Genomic DNA, 19,284 nt, shown 5'->3' on the forward strand with positions numbered 1-19,284 from the left:
GGTGAGGTGACCTAGTGCTAAGCACAGGTAAAGTCAGAGTCCAGCCTCGCTCCAGCTGTAGGCCTCTGGGAAAACTGTCCCAGCTTAGGCTTCCTCATGAAGGCTGTCCACCTCGGCTCCCCTACCTCCAGCCAGCACATTCCTCAAGAGTAAGCTGGAGAACCTGGAAGAAGACCCAGTTGACCTCTGGGGTAGGAGTGGATCCTGCCCTAAGAAGAACAGCCGATGCCCTCTTCAGTCACCTGGCCCAGTGTCTGGCATAGCCCAGCCTACGTGGGTCACCATGAACATCCCAGGAGGCTCAGAAGTGAAGGCCCAGCCCCATTCACTCAACATGAGAACTTTTCTGGACAGAGCCCAAGGCACAATGCAGAAAGCCTCAACCTTCCTGCTAGAGGCTCTCGCAGTTATGCCATAGCTCTACCATCTCATTGGCCAGGGGAGCAGAAGACCTCAGAAATACTTATAGGAGAATAATGTCCACAGAATATGGTCTTCAGACTATAGAGTGAATCACCCTTACGTGACTCTGAGTGCCGGACCAAGACACCCTGCTGCTAAAACCAACCCATGCTAGAGAATGTGTCTGTGTGGGTGGCATGGGCCAAGGATGCACTGGAATGATTCACTTACTGTCCCAGGAAAAGGCAGCATAGCCCTTCCCCTTGGCCCCACCCCTTAGCCTCACCCCAGATCATACTAGAATGGATTAGGCAGCAGGCTACCTGCCCAGACCCTGAAGCACCTATGGAGCAGCCAGAGGCTTAGTGGCTGCCACTCACACTGCACATGCCTTGCATCTCTTTTTTGCCTGTTTCCTGTTTTTATTACTTCCCTGAATTTTGGCCAGGGCACCAAACCCGTCTCTGGGGCCAAGGTGATGCCAGGCACCTGTCTCTGACAGCTACTGGTGTTCTTTTGGGTCAGTGGTCAGCCCCCCAGTGTCCCTGTTGGCTGCCCTAATCTCTGTAGGGCTCCCAGCTTCTTGCAGTTCAGTACCTATTCTGGGTGGGGGTGGGAAGGGAGAATCACAATTAGATAAGTGTGTATACCTAGGACAGTAGGCATCTAGGAGCGTGGAGTTTACCTGTTTGGGTAGCAAGGAAGGGACAACAGGCAAATAGGAAAGGTGTTCCTAGTGGAAGAACATGCAAGGGATGAACCTGGTATGAAACCTGATATGGTAAAGAAACTGGTATGACAGGTTCATTGGGTTACAGTGAAGCTGGAGCAGTCTTTCAGGCCCAGGGTTCTCAAACTCCAGGGAAAATTCAGGCAAGGGGGAGTCATTGAGTATTTTTAAGCTGCAAAGTGATCTGGATATTTTGTGGTTAGAGAGATCCCCCTGCGGCTACCAGGATGATCTCTGGGTTGGAGAAAGAGGCTGGCACCAGTTCTCTGTGGTAGCATTCACAGGGAAGTGAGATCCCAGAGGGCAAAGTGGCTAGCACTCTTTTCAAGGACAGTGGGGTAGGTGCTTAAGCTGAACCTTGGCCGGGTCTTGTGAATTCACCTTGAGAAAAGCACTTGTTCTCAGCACTGCAAGGCCCCATTAGCTGACTTCCCCGACACAGCTTGCCTGCTCCCCTCCCGCAGACCAAGCAGATGAGGAGGGAGGAAAGGGCTGCTGTCCAAAGTCTAGGCTACCTGAGAGATGTCAGCCTGGAGGCAGTCAACAGCTTGGCCGCATGATGGCAGCAGAGAACCAACTGTTGACTACTGCAGACCCACTCCCTGCTCCCAAACAGGTGACCAGGGAAGGCCCTTGAAATTTATTCCCAATCCCTAGAAGTCTCTCCCAATATCCTGAGCCAGGATGGAGGTCCCAAGAACCCATGCCTCAGTGCCAGGCAGGGAACGTTTTATTTCAGTTTTGTCCCACTTGACTACCTTTTAGATATGTTGACTGTGGAATATAGGAATGGTGCCATAATTTCTGAAGGTGTCTATTCATTTCCGGGCAATTCAGGTTAGAGAAGGGAGTGCCTTTTATGTTGCCTCAGGTGCAGTATCCTTCCAGCACTGGGTGTGGCCACCCTATGCTCTTCCCCACCTCCCCCCAGTTGCTCCAGGAGCTCCAGCCTGAAGGGGTAGGGGAGTCCCGAATTAGGAGTCGGTGAATGGGGGCGTCAGTTATTCAGAGTGAACTGTCCTGGGGTAGGTGTAGCACAGGGTGTATGGCACCCACAAAATGGACTTGGCACCACCCAGATCAGGTAGGCTTCCTGGAGGAGATGCCACGTACGTTGCAAGAGAAGGAAGGGGAAAAGGTGTTCCTGGAAGGAGGAACTAGGAGTATAGGCTGGAGGTGACTGGAGGAGGTTCCTGTAGGGCCAGGCTGAATCTTGTTGGGCTGTCTCCTCTCCTCACCTGCACTCCTTACCCTACAAATCTCTGGGACTCACAGTTCACAGGTCACTCAGAACTCAACCTAGGGTCACTCTGTGAAGCTTTCCCTCTCTCCATGGCCCAGGCCCACCTGGCTGAGGGGGATATCAGGCTAAAGATGTCCCCCAGGACACTCCAGTGTTGAGGGGTGTAGTTCCCAAAGAGCAGATGCTGAGAGATGGCAAGAGCAGACCTGGGTTGACTCCCCTACTCCCACCCTGCACAAATCACAGCCTGGAGAGAGAACTCTGGGCAACCACCTCATTTCGGAGACTGAAAGCCTGAGGCCCAGCAAGGCTAACAGAACAGGTTAGAGGTGCCCTGAAAGCCAAAGCCAATGTCTCCTGCATATCAGGGAGGTGCTGGAACAGAACCAGGAAGCAAGGCCAGCTTGTGTTCTGTTGACCCAATCCCTGCAGCTGCCACCTACTGAGGCAGTGGTAGACAGACCAGAGCTAGGGCTGGGCCTCCATGTAAGTTGCTTCTCCTCTGACTCTAAGAGCCAGCCAACAGGGTGGGCCCCATCTTATAACTCCCACTGCCCTGGGCAGGCCGGATGCAAGGCAGTAGCCTCTGACCGCCATCCTGTTGCAGTCAGCCCAGAGCAGGTCCACAGAGGGATAGTCCCAGAAGGGAATGGCAACCCACTCCAGTATACTTGCCTGGAGAATCCCACAGACAGAGAAGCCTGGCGGGCGACAGTCATAAAGAGTCGGACACGACTGAATAACACTTTCAAAGAGGGTAGTGCCACTCCTGGGGTCTCCTCACACCTCCCGTCTGGTTCTCCACACATTTCTGGCTTCTGGTCCCCACAAAAAGGGTTCCCTGGGCCCTGACCAGGAACGAGTGTCTGAGGATGTTGCTGTATCCTGGAGCCGAGAGAAGAAGATACCAAATGGTCCTCAAACGCGCTGGGGCAACCCCTCCCATTTCCGCCCAGTCGATCGTCAGGGGGCGGGACAGGACAGCTCAGATCTACTAAACGTCTCTCCGGGCCACTCTACACCCACTCACTCACAGGCCACTGAGAAAAAAGGGCCCAAGCGTAGGTGTAGGACCCAGGCTTCCGAGGGCGAGGAAAGTCGGCCAGCCAGCCGACCAGAAGGCCCCGCCCACGGCTCCGCCCCCACGCCCTGGTTCTGTCCGCTGCGCCGGGGTAGCTCCGACAGACTTTGCTCTAATCTCCGGCTGGGAGCGGCAACAAGAGCAACAGGTGAGGCGGCCTCTCTGTCTGCGTGTGTCCGCCCGCGCCAGGCGCTCAGCCACTGTGGGCAGGAGAGGGCGGTGGGCATCTCAGGAGTCCTGGTGGGGTCAGCTGCCCCGGGGCTCCCAGGATCGACCCTCGACGCGGGTCCCAACCCAGACTTCGAGTCTGCTCCCAGCCAGGCCCGGGTCTGCGGAAACCTCCACGGGGCCCTACCTGGGCCTCGATGGAGCTCCACCCGCCGCTGTTGCAGCCTTTCCTCTTACTGCTGCTGCTGCCGCCGACGCTGCCGGCGGTGCCCGAGACTGGCGGGTCCTGGCAGTGCCCGCGCATCCCGTATGCTGCTTCCCGCGACTTTGCTGTGGAGTACTCGGTGCCCAGCTTCTCCGCCGGCAGTCCGGTACAAGCCGTTGCAACCTACGAGGGCGGCAGGGAAGGGAGTGCGGTGTTCGTGGCCACACGCAATCGCCTGCATGTGCTTGGACCTGATCTGCAGCCGGTTGAGAGCCTGGCCACCGGCCCTGTTGGGGCCCCTGGCTGCCAGACGTGTGAGGCCTGTGGCCCAGGCCCCCTTGGCCCGCCAGGAGACACAGATGCACAGGTTCTGGTGTTGGACCCCGCGCTTCCCGCACTGATCAGCTGTGGCTCCAGCCTTCGAGGCCGCTGCTTCCTGCATGAGCTAGAGCCAGGCAGGACAGCCCTGCACCTGGCGCCACCGGTCTGCCTTTTCTCAGAGCACAATCGGCCAGAGGACTGTCCCGACTGTGTAGCCAGCCCTCTGGGCACCCTCGTGACTGTGGTTGAGCAGGGCCAGGCATCCTATTTGTACGTGGCATCGTCACTGGACTCGGCAGTGGCCGCCAGCTTCAGCCCGCTCTCGGTGTCCATCCGGCGGCTCAAGGCCGACGGTTCAGGATTCGCAGCAGGCTTCGCAGCGCTCTCGGTGCTGCCCGAACACCTCGATTCCTACCGCATCGAATATGTGTACAGTTTCCACGCCGGAGCCTTCGTCTATTTCCTGATGGTACAGCCCACCGACGTGGCAGCTGCTCCTGGCGCCTTGCACACGCGCCTGGCACGGCTCAGTGCTGTCGAGACCGACCTGGGCGACTACCGAGAGCTGGTCCTTGACTGCCATTTCGCCCCTAAACGCCGGCGACGCGCGGCCCATGAGGGTGGGCAGCCCTACCCGGTGCTGCGGGCAGCCCACGCTGCTCCAGTGGGCGGCCACCTAGCCGCTGAGCTGAGCATCCCTGAGGGGCAGGAAGTGCTCTTCGGGGTCTTCTCAGCTAGCAAAGACAGCCGCCCAGATGCGGATCCCAATTCTGTGGTCTGTGCGTTCCCGGTCCACCTGCTGGACACTCTCATCGAGCAGGGCGTAGAGCGCTGTTGTGAGCCTCCCGTCCCTCCTGGCCTCCGGCGAGGGCTGGACTTCTTCCAGTTGCCCAGTTTTTGCCCAGATGCGGTAAGCAGAAGGAAGCAGCTCTCACTTGTGAGCAGTGTGTGTTCACTTCCCATCCACAGCTGAGAGAGTCTAGGAGGGGGAAGGCAGGTGGGGAGAAGCTTTCTCTTCCACCCAGTTTCTTAGGGGGAGTCAGTCAAATGGCATACTGAAATCTCATCTGGCCAGGCTAGATCCTGTTGCTAAACCCTTTTCCTGTTTCACCCTCTCACTTACCATGGCCTCTTGCTTTTTTGGGTAATTTCCCTGGTTATGGGAAAATTGGATTGCATCATATCTCTCTGCCAGGCATACTTCCAAACTCTGGGTACAATGGTGGTTGTCCCTTTCTACCTGCCCCCAGTTTATACACTTAGGGACACACACAAAAAGCAGCCCTTCACCCCCGATCCACAGGCAGATACTCACAAATTCACCCAGACTCACATCTACTCACCAACACAGTTTCACTTTCCCTGTGGGAGCGCTTGTTTTGCTCTGCTTTCCCAAGAGGGTGGGGCAGGAGTTGTCAGAGAATGCCCCCCTCCACCCCTGTTCCATAGATCCTTCTGGGCCTTGAAAGTTGGGTGCTTGTCAGGGAGCCTGCCTGCCCTAGGCTTTATGGACCCACTCATTACTGATTGCTCTCAGTGGGGTGACTGGGAGAGGAATCAGGACATAGTGGGAAGGCGGCCTGGCTCTAGTGGATTCCAGGAGACTCACCCCGGTCTTGTGCAAGCAACTATAAACATCTGCTTATGAGTAAAGGCCTAGGAGGGGCTGGCTGGATTGGTTCACCATGCAGGAGTCCTAGGCTTTCTTTCACCATAGTTGGGGCCCTTCTCATCCCAGGAAGGAGGTCTCCCAGCCGAGGCTGAACAAGGTGCTCCTCCCGGCAGACCCTGCGCAGGTTCCCTTCAGCCATGGTGTTAGGGAGCTGGAATAGAGACTAAGAGGATGGTCCTTAAAATGCTTTTTCCCTGAGGACAAACCTAAAACTGACTTCTTGAAGCCACTGAAACAGTCCCACCCTACTTACAAGAGATTAAACCAAGGGAAATGGGTGAATGAATGAAGGAATGGCCTTGGACAAGTAGCCTTTCAGGGAACTAACCCATAGTCACTGGTCTCAGAGTCGTTATCTGCCCTGTGGCTCTGGCCTTTCTGTGACATTCTTCACTGTCTCCTTTTGCTCTGATTGATGTCCCAGTGGCAGGAGGAGAGTTTACACACAACGAAGAGGGGGAGATCTTCAGCCTCCTCCTTCAGCTGACGCCATTTGAGGAGGCCCTAGGGGTGGGAATCCCTAGTCTGGGCATAGGGAACCCTCACTGCCCTCCTCTCCTTCTCTCTGGGGAATAGGGACCTCTCTCTGACTTGGCTAGGGGTCAGGAGATCAGAAGACACCCGGCCCCACTTGGCAGTACAAGGCTCGAAAGGGCTAATCTCCAGCCCTGCCCACAGTCTGGCCAGGCCCCCAAGCAGTGTGTGAACCAGCCTGTCCCATGTTTGTCCAGCGACTGGGCACACAGCCTCTAGGAGGAAAGTCACTCTGTGTTCCTTGTGGCTGCCCTCAAGAAGCCTGAGGGCCTCAGAGCTGGTCCCTGCCCTCCATGGGTTCAGGTGGGGTTTGAGTCTGGTGGAGTCACCCTCCTCTATGCGGTACTAGACACTTCAGTGATTTCAGGAGGCTGGGGTCCCCAGAAAAGCCTAGGAATCCATAGCCAAGGCCCTGGAGCTCAGGGGCACACAGACAGGGTAGGGCCTCTGACTAGGGTAGGGCCTCTTTTCCAGTTCACAGCCCCACCTGTCCCTGAGTCATACGGAAAACACCTGGCTGGCTTCCCGCTAGGATCAGGACTTTTACTCACCTCCAGTTAGGACAGACTCCTAGTCCCCACCCACCCATGCTATAGATCCAGTGTGTGGAGTTTCAGGGCCCAGCTCTATGCTGAGGTCTTGCTCTAAGACTTACAATCAGTGCTGAGGTCTCAGGACTGGGTTAAGCACACATTGTCAGACAGGGGCCTCCTATCAGGAGGAGGACCCTTAGGGCTGGCAAGGGAGGGTCCCAAGCTACGAGGGCTACAGAGCCTTGCCTGTACCTTGTATCCAGCTCCAATACCCTTGCATCCATACCTTCACTTCTGGTTTCCCAGAAGCTTCCACAACCCTGACCTGGGGCACTGGGTGTCCCCCAGACACCTTCCTGCTAAAAACAGGAGAGAAATTAGTGTCTCCTGGCACCCAGGCCTTCAGGCCCTGATTTATCCCTCCTGTACCTCGAAGGAGATACAGGTGGCGGCTGGAGGTGCCGGAAGATCTTTGGCGTCTCAGGGAGAAGGACCATGTTACCAAGCCCATGCCGCCCAATTAATCTCAGAGTTCAGCTCCTTAAGCAGGTGGAGACTTTGAAGCTTTAAGAGGTGACAGGGTTTGTTGAAATATGGGGCATGACCAGCAGGGGGCAGGAGAGGACTCTGGTCAGGAACTCAAGACTGTCAATCCGGCTCCTCTCCTGGGAGGGAACAAGGCCTTTGACAGGTGGGCAGACCTTTCTGAGCCCGTTTCCTTATCTGTAAAATAGGAGTGATAAGAGAAGCCAACTCCACAGCGTGGTAGTGAGAACAGAGTGGGGTTGTCTCTGGAAGGCTCCATAACACATTATCAGAATGGCTGTGGCAGGGAAGGGCCAGGCTCTGGGCGGGGGAGCCAGCCTTCTGGCCTCGGTCTTCTTCCCTGGCCTGGCTGCATCTGAAAGCTGCATGATGGAAGGTGGGATGCCTGGCAGGTCTGGGTCCTTCTCCAGCCAGGCCAGGTGAGAAGTGGGAGCTTAGGCCACTGTGGTCCCTGACAGAGGCCCAAAGGGTTCAGCACATGGAGATGAGCCCTGATTCCTTTTTTGACTTTCCCTAGCCTGGTCTGGGGGTCTCCAGCCCCAATATCAGCTGCCGTCACTTCCCTCTGCTCGTCAGCAGCAGCCTCTTACGGGTGGACCTATTCAACGGGCTGTTGGGACCAGTGGAGGTCACGGCACTGTACGTGACGCGCCTCGACAACGTCACAGTGGCCCACATGGGCACAGCCGACGGGCGCATCCTGCAGGTGAGTCCTTCGTCTCCGCGGCCCCTCGTCCCTGGATCCCTGTCCCCATTTTGCTCATGGCCAACCTGTCCCAGGTGGAGCTGGCCAGGTCTCTCAACTACTTGCTGTACGTGTCCAACTTCTCACTGGGCAGCAATGGGCAGCCCGTGCATCGGGGTGTCAGACGCCTTGGGGACCACCTACTCTTTGCCTCTGGGGACCAGGTAAGGTGGGCAGGGTAGGGCCTGGGGCTGGGCTGTTGGGAGCACAGAGTCCCGCTGGAATCCAGGGAGGCGCTGACACACAGGTCTCACCACCCTGATTTACAGTGGAACCAGGAGCTATAGGGGGCTTAGCCTCCCCCTTCAGCCACCCCTGAGATACCTGTCTGTTCCAGGTCTTCCAGGTACCGATCCGGGGCCCTGGCTGTCGCCACTTCCTCACCTGTGGGCGCTGCCTGCGGGCACAGCGTTTCATGGGCTGTGGATGGTGTGGGGGCATGTGTGGCCGGCAGAAGGAGTGTCCTGGCTCCTGGCAACAGGACTATTGCCCACCCGAGCTTACTGAGGTATGGCTTGCCTGGCAGGGCACAGTTAAGGGATGGGACCTGCTGGGCCTGGGGTGGGAGTCAGCAGGTCTTAACCATGATCTTCCTCAGGTCTGGGATGTCCTAAGTAGCTACAAAGAGGGCACATTCAAAGACTTTGAGACAGAATAGTGTTGAATGGGGACTAGCATGTGAGCTAGAGCAGGGGTCCCCAACCTCCGGGCTGCCGATCAGTACCTCCTGTTGGATCAGCTGCAGCATTAGATTATAAACAAAGTACACAATAAATACAATGTGCTTGAATCATCCCAAAACCATCTCTCCTCTTCCTGGTCCATGGAAAACTGTCTCCCGTGAAACCAGTCCCTGGTGCCAAAAAGGCTGGGAACTGCTGACCTAGAGTGAAGGGATTCCCAGGTGGCACTAGCGGTAAGGAACCCACCTGCCAATGCAAGAGCTGGGGGTTCAGTCCCTGTAGGAGAGAATGGCAACCCACTCTAATATTCTTGCCTGGAGAATCCCATGGACAGAGGAGCCTGGTAGGCTGTAGTCCATAGGGTCACACAGAGTCAGACATGACCGAAGCGACTTAGCATCCAGCACACAGCATGACCTAGGGTGACTGGAGTGTGTGGCAGGCAAGGAGTATGGCAGAAAACTTAGGGGGAAGCAGACAGGCCTGAGAGTCCTGACCGACAGAGGGACTCAGGCTATGTTCTCCTCCCCCTTTCAGTTCTATCCCCGCAGTGGACCCCTAAGGGGCAGCACAAGACTGACCCTATGTGGCACCAACTTTTACCTGTACCCTCCTGGTCTGGTGCCTGAAGGCACCCATCAGGTCACTGTGGGTCGAAGTCCCTGCCGACTGTTACCTAAAGGCAACTCAGACCTCAGGTATGACTGGTCCCTGCTGTTTCTGTCCCTGATGCGGGTAAACCAAGCAGCCCCTTTGCTGTGGGATCCTGTCCTCAGCTTGCATGAGGCAAGCTGCGGTGGCTCTGCTTGTTTTGTGTCTGGGGTGACACCTCTATTCCTTTCTGAGCCTGCATGTGCCTTACCTGTCCGTTGAGTTATGGCCAAACTAGTCCCCGCACCGACAGTTCCTGTTGACCTGGGATTGAGGCATGGGTAGATAGATGATATCTTTAAGCTCAGAGGAGACCTGTGATTTGTGATGGGCAGGCCAGTAGGCCTGTGTGACCCACCACCCTGGCCGACCTTGAGTTCCCTTGATGTCCCAGCCGACTGCCCCGGAAGGACTTCATAGAGGATTTTGAGTGTGAGCTGGAGCCCTTGAGCACGCAGGTAGCTGGGCCTGCAAACGTCAGCCTCACTGTGACCAATATGCCACTGGGCAGGCACTTCCGGGTAGATGGCACCTCCATGCTAGGAGGCTTCTCTTTCATGGTGAGGTTGCCTTGCCTTGTCTGTGTCCTTGGGCAGGTGGGCAGTTCGGGCAGGGAAGGGTTTGGAGGGGAGGGCCTCCTGTTCCAAGCTAAGTCAACTCCATGCCTTTTTAGGAACCAGTGCTGACAGCAGTCCGACCCTTCTTTGGCCCTCGGGCAGGAGGTACCTGCCTCACCCTTGAAGGCCGAGGCCTGTCTATTGGCACCAGCCAGGCTGTGCTGGTCAATGGGACTGAGTGCCCACTGAAACAGTAAGAGCCAGTGGGAAGGGGGATGGGAGGCGACAGGGTCCCACATAGGGGAACCCTCACCAGGTTAGGGCTTAGATCGCCGACAGGGTAGGGGAGGAGGGCTCAGTCACTCAGTGGAGGGAATGGTCCAGGAAGAAGTGTCTGTTGCTCCCTCCAGCCCAGAGGTGGTTTGGGGATGGTGAGAGAGCCCATTATAGTGTCCATTGGGTGCAGCCAGCGCTATGGGGCCCCTGTTCCTCCCTGACTTCTTGGAGGCTTTACTGGGACCACCTTGTCTTCAAACAGACCATGGAGTTTGGGCAGATCGGGGAGAAGACCAGTAGAGGAACTGGGAGGGGTCTATTGGGCCCTGGAGGAGCTGGGCCTGGCCATCACTTGGAAGTTGCCCCTGAGCCCAATCCCCATGTTCTGCAGGGTCAGCGAGGGGCAGCTTTTATGCACCACGCCCCCTGGGGCCGCAACGGCCAGCGTTCCCATTCGCCTGCAGGTAGGGGGCGCCGAGGTGCCTGGCTCTTGGAACTTCCACTACCAGGAAGACCCCATTGTCCTGGGCATCAGCCCCAAATGCGGCTATACGTAAGTGTCACCTCCTCGCCCATTCTGGTCCCTGAAGGATGAGGGATCCAGCCTCAGAGAGCACCCCGAGGCCAGCACCCCGCTCTCCTCCGCAGTGGCTCCCACGTCACCATCCGTGGCCAGCACCTGACTTCAGCATGGCACCTCACGCTGTCATTCCATGACGGGGTCAGGGCAGTGGAGAACAGGGTGAGTGGGCGCTGGCAGCTGCTGAGCGGGCCCTCGCCAGGAGGGAGGAAGGCCACACCAGTCCCCTGAGTTCAGCTTCAGCCCACGCTGGGTTCAGGGGGCCGGGGTGGCTGACGGTAGGATACCGGGGCTTACCGCTCTCACCTGGGCCCTGCAGTGTGAGGGGCAGCTCCCGGAGCAACACAGGTGCCGCCTGCCCGAATACGTGGTCCGAGGCCGCCGAGGGTGGGTGACAGGGAACCTGAGTGTGCGTGGGGATGGAGCTCCTGGCTACACACTGCCTGGCTTTCGCTTCCTGCCTCCACCCCACCCACCCAGCAAGGACCTGGCCCCCCTGAAGCCTGAGGAGCATGCCATCAAGTTTGAGGTAGGTGTGGGGGATGAGGGGTGAGGACAGTGGAGGGGGTAGGGCTGCAGCCTCGCCGAAGGAGCGCGGTGGGTGGGCACTGGCCAGCCCCCGTGACTGTCTCTGCAGTACATCGGGCTGGGCACTGTGGCCGACTGCGTGGCTGTGAATGTGACTGTGAGTGGCAAGAGCTGCCAGCACGAGCTGCGGGGGGATGTGGTAGTCTGCCCCCTGCCCCCCTCCCTGCAACTTGGCAAGGACGGCGCTCCACTGCAGGTAGGCAGCTCTGTTGGCCTCCTCAGGAGACACAGGTGGGTGGGGCAGTCTACAGGCTGGGCCTGAGCTGCCACCTAATGCCCCTCAGGTCTGCGTGGATGGTGGGTGCTACACCCTGGGCAGGGTAGTGCGGCCAGGTCTGGAAGGGGTCCCCCAGAGCACGCTCCTCGGTGTCCTCCTGGCTCTGCTCCTGCTTGTGGCTGTGCTGGCGGCCATATTGGTCTTCAGTTACCACCGGAGGAAGCAGCTAGGTGAGCCCTCCACTGCCATCCTGACCCAGCCCTCACCCCCAAACTATGACGTCTCCAAGCCGCTATATCCTCTCTTTGTCCAGGCCTTGGGGGTCTGCCCACACCTCCTGGGTCTGGGTCAGCCTCTAGGACCTTGGAGTGGCTGGCTACTAGCAGGCATTTGTCCACAGTTCTTTCTTCGAACCTGGAAGACTTGGCCTCCCTGGACCGGACCCCTGGAGCCATGCCTCTGCCTCTGCTCCGCTCAGGCTCTGACTACCGAAATGGCCTTGGTGAGATGCTGGAGGTGCTAGGTGGGACCATACTGTCTGCTCCACCAGCCCCTCATTCCTTCTCTTCCTCCACAGCCCCTCCTATCACTGGCCAGGATTCCTCCACTCAGGTCCACAGAATATCCTCCTCAGACAGCGGGGATGGGTCCCGTGTCCCATTGCTGCGGAAAGGATCCATCCAGCTTGGGGACCTGGACTCTGTGCTCCTGGCTGAGGTCAAGGATGTACTGATTCCCCATGAAAGGGTGGTCACCCATGCTGACCGAGTCATTGGCAAAGGTATGGGTGCCAGACCAGGTGGAGCGGGGGAGAGATGGAGTCCTGAGATGACATGGGCTTGAGGAACAGTCGGGCAGGACTCTGAGCCTCCATTTGCTCATCTGTGAAATAGGCACTCTGTCTTCAGTGGGTTCTGGTGCAGATTAAGTGGGTATGGGAGGGCTACAGGCTCTGCCATCACGAGTTGGAGTTCTGAGGTCTGGTTGCCAGTGGGTGGGAGTGGTGTGTGCTCTGGGCCCTGGGGCCCCTCTCATCATCTCTCCCTCATCAGGCCATTTTGGAGTTGTCTACCATGGAGAATACACAGACGAGGCCCAGAATCAAATCCACTGTGCCATCAAGTCACTGAGTCGTAAGTGGAATAGAGGCTGGGAGGATCCTCATCCCTGCTGTGCTACCACTCGGCTCCGTGACCCTGAGCAGGAGACTTTTGTTTCCTCTATTTCCCCATCTGACCCTTATCAAGGGGTTCCCCGCCCTGGGCCTGACTCCAGCCTCCCTGCAGGCATCACAGAGGTGCAGGAGGTGGAGGCCTTCCTGCGCGAGGGGCTGCTCATGCGCCGTCTGCACCACCCGAACGTGCTGGCTCTCATTGGCATTGTGCTGCCCCCGGAAGGACTGCCCCGCGTGCTGCTGCCCTACATGCGCCATGGAGACCTGCTGCAGTTCATCCGCTCACCCCAGCGGGTCAGTCAGTGCTTAGCTGACCCTGGGTTCTCTGGGGTGGGTAGGTGGGGGGGGCTTGGGCAGCAGCTGGGCATGGAGCTGCTCTGCCCTCACCTATTGGCCCACCTGTGCTCCCCACCCACTCCCAGAATCCCACAGTAAAGGACCTCATCAGCTTCGGCCTGCAGGTGGCCCACGGCATGGAGTACCTGGCTGAGCAGAAGTTTGTGCACAGGGATCTGGCTGCTCGGAACTGCATGTGAGTGGCCAGAGAGAAGCCAGGGGGCGGAGCGCCGGGGCATGCAGCTGAAGGCACCCCCAGGGAAGCCCCGCGCTCAATTCCTTGCTCTATAGCCCTGGACATGTCCTTCTCTTTCTGGCCCTCCATTTTTCTGTCTGCCCAGTGCAGGCTTGGGTTGGACGCTGTGGCTCAGAAACCCTGTGAGGGCCTGAGATAGATGGGTTCGGGCCTGGTAGGGACCAGTGCTGAGTGCAATCCTCCCCTCCCAGGCTGGATGAGTCATTCACGGTCAAGGTGGCTGACTTTGGTCTTGCCCGTGATGTCCTGGACAAGGAATACTACAGTGTCCAACAGCACCGCCACGCTCGCCTGCCTGTCAAGTGGATGGCGCTGGAGAGCCTGCAGACCTACAGATTCACCACCAAGTCCGATGTGGTGAGGCCCCATCTGCCCCAGAGTCCACCCAGCCTCAGACAACACTCGGCCTTGCCCATTCAACTCTGGATGTTGATGAACCCAGGGAACCCTCTGTTGGGCGGTGCCCACAGACCATTTGCCCATCTCTGGTCAGGTATCAGGGCAAGAGGTGGCTCTTCACAGGCAATCCAGGCGTTGCTGAGCCCCAACTTTGGGCAGGCTCAGGGGTGGTGGGTGGGGACAGAGCGAAGATGCTTGTGAGGTATAGAAGAACAATTCCGATTTGGGGTTGGAGCCCCTCATTTCCAGCTAGCAGGCTCTGGGAGGGAGCAGACCTGGAGGGGTCCACCTGTCCCCAGATTCGAGCTGAGAGTTGAGTCCCTTCACCTGTGGTGGTCCCTCCCACAGTGGTCGTATGGTGTGCTGTTATGGGAGCTGCTGACACGGGGTGCCCCTCCATACCCCCACATCGACCCTTTTGACCTCACTCACTTCCTGGCCCAGGGTCGGCGCCTGCCCCAGCCTGAGTATTGCCCAGATTCTCTGTGAGTATATGGACATGGTGATGGGGAGGGAGCTGGGACCTAGAGACAAGAAGGGAAGGAGGGGGCTGGAGACAGAGTTCTTGCCTGGCTTTCTGACTCATTCTCAGGTTGACCTAGAAAGGGACCCTCTCTGGGCCTCAGTTTCCTCATCTGCGGACTGGTTCCACCAGCATCAGGGCTTGGTGCTAGAAGGAGATCATGGTTGCCATGGTAACAGCATTCCTAATCATTGGTTGAGGCCAGTGATTTCATTTCCCAGCACTCCTCTCCCCACAATCCCCAGCAAGGGGTGCTGTTTTCCATTGCTTCCACTTACTTAACCTCAAGGAAAGGTTCCATTAGTTCCTACACTAAGCCCCCTCCACATCTCCAGATCAGAAATTGTTTTTCATTGGATATAGTTTCATATTCCCTGTTCCCAGAGGCATGGCGGCAGCTGTGTTTCATCAGTGCCTGTCAGGTGGTTCAGCTTCATGAGCAGCACGCATGCCTTAGCCATGCTCAGGTCTTTGAGGTTAGAACAGGAAGAACCAGGTCACAGGTAAAGGTGGCTAATGATTCCTGTCTCACTCAGCTTGTGTTCCAGAAGGGTATGAGTAACCCTTCCTCACAGCCCTGCCTGCCTTGCTTTTACTTTTCATTATTTATTTCACTGATGCATCTGCTTCAAAGTCAGGGAAATTAACTTCTGCCTCCGGGTCAGGCTCCCTGAAACAGACTCTGAGATGGAGATTTACATGTATGCAGGTGGTTGATTCCTAGGTTGGGGGCAAGGGAAGCAGGACTAGGTAGGAAAGAAGTAGAGCTGTGATGCAGATGTAAAAGAGGCTGCTGTCCATCCCCCGGGATCTCTGGAGTTGGGGTGGCCCTTCAGAGTTTTCTGAAATTAAGATCCAGGGGCCCGGGTCTTTGCACCGGACATACATCAGTCACTGCTTACAGCTGTCCAGGAGGAAGGCATGTGAGCCTGGAGGAGGCATTTCTTTTCTGCCTAGGGCAATTCCTAAAGGGCACCTCAGTCAAGAGTCATCAGCAACCACAGGGAGAATGAAGGGGGCCATGCCAGTATCCTCTAAACCAGGGGAAGTCCCTTGTCTCTGGGCTTCAGTTTCCTCATCTGCAGAGTTAGAGTGATCACAGTACCACCCTCAGAGGTCTGAGAATTATATGAGATTATCATGTGTAGGGCACTTTTAGTATCATTTAGGGCAGGGATGACATTTCCAAGATGAAGGGGCATGTGTTAAGACCCAAAGAAACTGCTTGGGAGCCATAGTGCCAAAGAAAGTGAAAGAAAAGTGAAAGTGTTAGTTGCTCAGTTGTGTCCAACTCTTTGCAACTCCGTGGACTGTAGCCCGCCAGGCTCCTCTGTCCATAAAATTCTCCATGCAAGAATACTGGAGTAGGTTGCCATTCTCTTCTCCAGGGTATCTTTCTGACCCAGGGATCAAACCCAGGTCTCCCCCATTGCAGACAGAATCTTTACCACCTGAGCCACCAGGAAAGCCCATAGGATGCCAATGAGTTGCCCCACAATCTCAGGGCTTTGAATCCCCATTTCCTCAGACCTGGGCTTCCTTCCTGGAAGACCTGTGATGATAAATGCGATAGCTTATGAGCTGGGCCCTAAGCTCCGAACTTCACAGGAGTCTTCTCACTTTATGCCCCAACAGCTCTGTGATCAGAGAAGGATCCAGAGACACAGAGAGGTTAAGAAACTTGTTGAGGTCACAGATCTCAGGTCACAGGACACAGGAGTCCAGCCTCTCAACCCCTGAGGCAATTCGGCCTCTGCCAGGGTGGGAAGGCAGGCAGTTATAATAAGAGCTTCCCTGTAATTGGGTGAGGCAAGGCATCAGCCATGTCACCCGCTCTCATCCGCTGTGGCCTGCCAGGGGGCTAAGCGCAAGTGGATGGCCCAGAAGCTCTGGGTGGGGGTGCACAGTGCCCCTAATGTTTTCCTCTCCCTGGTAGGTACACTGTGATGCAGCACTGCTGGGCGGCGGACCCCACGGCGCGACCCACCTTCGGAGAGCTAGCAGGGGAAGTGGCACTCGTGGTGGCTGCGCTGCGAGGGGATCACTACGTGCAGCTGCCCGTGGCCTACGTGAACATGGGCCCTGGTGCCCCTGACAAGGCAATCATGCCCTTGGAACAGTCACCGTCCCCGACAGTGCACAGGAGCCCAGGGCGGCCCCGGCCCCTCTCAGAGCCACCGAGGCCCACGTGACCTCAGCCCCAGGCAGGCCTTGGGGCTTGGACCTGCATAGCGGTGGCAGTTATCCCAAGCTGCCTCTGGGCTGGCCTCTGCTGTGTCCCAGTCCCTCCACCTTCAGGGGCATAGGAGGACTGCAAGGCATATCGGTCTCTCGCTCCTCAGGAGGAGCCAGTGCGGGGATCCTTGATGCAGTATTTATGAGGTGTCTGCTGTGTGCCTGGCTGCTGGGCACAGGGGACTCAGTGGTGACCACTGGCCCTTAAATCAGTAAATGAACAAATGAATATTTAAGTACACTTTGTGGTAAATGCTATGAAAGGAAAAGACAGGCTGCTCTGAGGGAATGGAGGACAGCCCTAGATAGATGAAGAGGGAGGTAAGGGAGGCCACCCCAGGAGGTGACATTTTTGCTGGGATGTTGTCAGATAGGAAGTGTGCCAGAAATGGTTGAGGGAAGAAGAAAGTTTTGTCAGAGTGAACAGCCCATGCAAAGGCCCTGGGGCTGGAAAGGGGTTGGGTTAGCAAGAAGGCTCCAGAGAACAGGAAGGGCAGGCCAGGCCCACATCTAGAATACAGGCCCCTGGGGACTTTCAGATAGAACCAAGAGGGGTGGGTTGAAAACCCAGACATGCAGCAGCCGCGATGGTTTCTGCTGTTGCCCAGTCCGCCATCCCATTGCCCAGGCCCTAGCCCCACTCCAGGGCTCCCTGCTCCACCGGCACGCTTCCCCTAACTGCCCGCCCCCATGCACTGTTAGGCATGGAGACTTGTCCCCCTCTCCCCCAGTCATGCCAGCATTGCTCTTGCAGCCTTGAGAGAGATGAGCCTGCAGCAAGGCCTCAGCTCCACACTTTCAAGGCACCAGCTTCGAGGTGCAGACGGCTCAGGCTATTTATACTCATCAAGGCCACAGTACAATAGCCACTAGAGGGGCAGCTCCACTGGAGAAGGAGAGCATCTTCCTCCTTGGACTGCTGCTCCCCCATGTCCTTAAGGCTGAGGGGGCCACTGGGCCCTGTTTGGTGTGGACACCTGGGCGACCAGGGTGACTGGGCCCTGGGCCTGCACCGTGGTGGGTCCTATCTCTTGCTCAGGCTTCCCGTGGCCTCTCTCTCATCAGTTGGGGGACCCTGACTCACCCTAAGGGAAGTAGGCTCCCACCCCTTTGAGTCACCAGCTCTCTGGCCTGTCATGCATGGAACCCTGGGTTTGGGGCAACAGTCCCCCGGTAAGCAGAGTAGGGGTCTCCTTGGGACTGGAGCTGCCTAGCTGTTTTCTATCCATCTGTTGCCCACTCTGTCACCTCGGGTAAGAGGGAGGCCCAGATATGGGAACCTGAAGGACTCTGAGGACAGGTAGGTAAAGCTTAAATGGAGACTCAAGCTCTTGTGCAAGGGTCTGAAGATCAGGGCTCTAGAAGCTAGAGAGGGGTAGAGATGGGCTCCGTCTGCCCGTTTACCACTTCACCCCTGATGCCCAAGAGTGCAGGCACAGAGGAGGAGGTTGTAGCCTTGCACACTCTGCCAGGGACCTCTGGGCTCCCTCCTTGCCTTGTGTCACCCCTGAGGCTGGGAGAGAAGTGAGTGGAATGGTCCTGGAACCCTCCCACAGCTGTGGTCCCCATACCAGTTGGAAAGGACTGTCTCTATCCCTCCGCCTGGTAGTCCTTGTGCCCTAATCTCACCCTGGGGATTTAAGGGTGACCCCAGGCTTGGAGCTGGGTGAGGAGTGAGGACAAGGCTCAGAGGCTTCACTGAAGTTAGACTGAGGCTCCTTCCCCACTGGGCCTCTGCAGCTTAGGGACCATGGGCTTATCATGAGCCCAGATAAGAAAGGGATAAGAAAGGGACTCAGGGAACTTCCCCGGTGCTTCAGTGGCTAAGACTCCATGCTCCCAATGCAGGAGGCCCAGGTTCAATCCCTGGTCAGGGATTAGATCCCACATGCCAGTTTGCGTGTCTCAACTAAAGATCCTGCATGCTGCAACTAAAGAGTCCATGTGTTGCAACTAAGACCTGATGCAGCCAAATACATATATATATGTAAGAGAGAGACTCAGAGAAGAAGGGGATTCTCTGGATGGGAGGGAAGCTTATCGAGGAGAGAGCGGAGACGGAAGACGCTCAGCGGGTGTCAGTTTCCCGTGTAGCCAGAATGTGGGGCTTCGGGCCTGTTTATGGGCCAAAGGCCTCCAGGGCCAGGATTCTCCAGGGAGGGGACTTACTTAAGCAGGTGCTTGACACAACTGCACCGCCTCTCCCTAACACTGAAGCCCCCAAGCTCTGAACTCTGTTCTCAGAGCCATTTGATAGTCCTACATTCATCTGGAGTGGTTGAAGATGGAACTGCTTCAGGGTTTCCAGTTCCTGCCTGGGCCACCAGGGAAGAAAGGAGGGGTTAGTTCTGGCTGCCCGCCATGGGCTGAACAGAACAGGAACTTGGAGTGGCTTCCAGGGCTCATGAAACCTGGGCTGCCTTTCCCTTATTTATTTGTTTTTTACTTCTCCCTTGGGGGAGGCCTGAGCCCAGGCCTGTCACTGGGGTTGGATGGGATGAGCGCAGTTTTCTCCCACGGCTTCAGGAGTCCAGTCTTCCCATCATGAGCTATGGGGAGTGGGTGTCAGCTCGTCAGCCTCGTCTCCCTCCATTGCAGCCCAGTGGGGTTGGGGGCCAGCAGGTACCAG

The 19,284-nt window shown here is 57.0% G+C and overlaps 1 protein-coding gene across 3 annotated transcripts; it reads left to right on the forward strand.

Moving 5' to 3' along the window:
• The first annotated feature begins 3,821 nt into the window (after positions 1–3,821).
• On the forward strand, positions 3,822–16,785 carry MST1R (macrophage stimulating 1 receptor). Of its 3 annotated transcripts, XM_068982199.1 has the most exons (20): positions 3,822–5,060; positions 7,953–8,141; positions 8,216–8,344; positions 8,518–8,688; positions 9,401–9,561; positions 9,909–10,074; positions 10,188–10,324; positions 10,739–10,900; positions 10,996–11,089; positions 11,247–11,456; positions 11,565–11,711; positions 11,800–11,962; positions 12,133–12,234; positions 12,310–12,513; positions 12,785–12,865; positions 13,019–13,200; positions 13,329–13,438; positions 13,690–13,855; positions 14,246–14,382; positions 16,357–16,785. In XM_068982199.1, the coding sequence occupies exons 1-20, from the start codon at positions 3,822–3,824 to the stop codon at positions 16,610–16,612; spliced, it is 4,206 nt and encodes a 1,401-aa protein (XP_068838300.1). In that variant the 3' UTR covers positions 16,613–16,785. The 3 variants fall into 3 exon arrangements, with proteins under 3 accessions (XP_068838300.1, XP_068838301.1, XP_068838302.1); XM_068982200.1 differs by lacking the exon at positions 11,565–11,711; XM_068982201.1 differs by lacking the exons at positions 7,953–8,141; positions 8,216–8,344.
• The last annotated feature ends 2,499 nt before the right edge of the window (positions 16,786–19,284 follow it).

Source organism: Capricornis sumatraensis, chromosome 10 (genome assembly GCF_032405125.1).
Source record: "Capricornis sumatraensis isolate serow.1 chromosome 10, serow.2, whole genome shotgun sequence".
Classification (NCBI taxonomy): Eukaryota; Metazoa; Chordata; class Mammalia; order Artiodactyla; family Bovidae; genus Capricornis; species Capricornis sumatraensis.

Coding starts and splice junctions, on each gene's coding strand:
- MST1R (XM_068982199.1), top strand. CDS start 3,822: ATGGAGCTCCACCCGCCGCTGTTGCAGCCTTTCCTCTTACTGCTGCTG. Junction 9,562..9,908: donor AAAGGCAACTCAGACCTCAG/GTATGACTGGTC, acceptor TTGATGTCCCAG/CCGACTGCCCCGGAAGGACT. Junction 11,457..11,564: donor AGCATGCCATCAAGTTTGAG/GTAGGTGTGGGG, acceptor CTGTCTCTGCAG/TACATCGGGCTGGGCACTGT.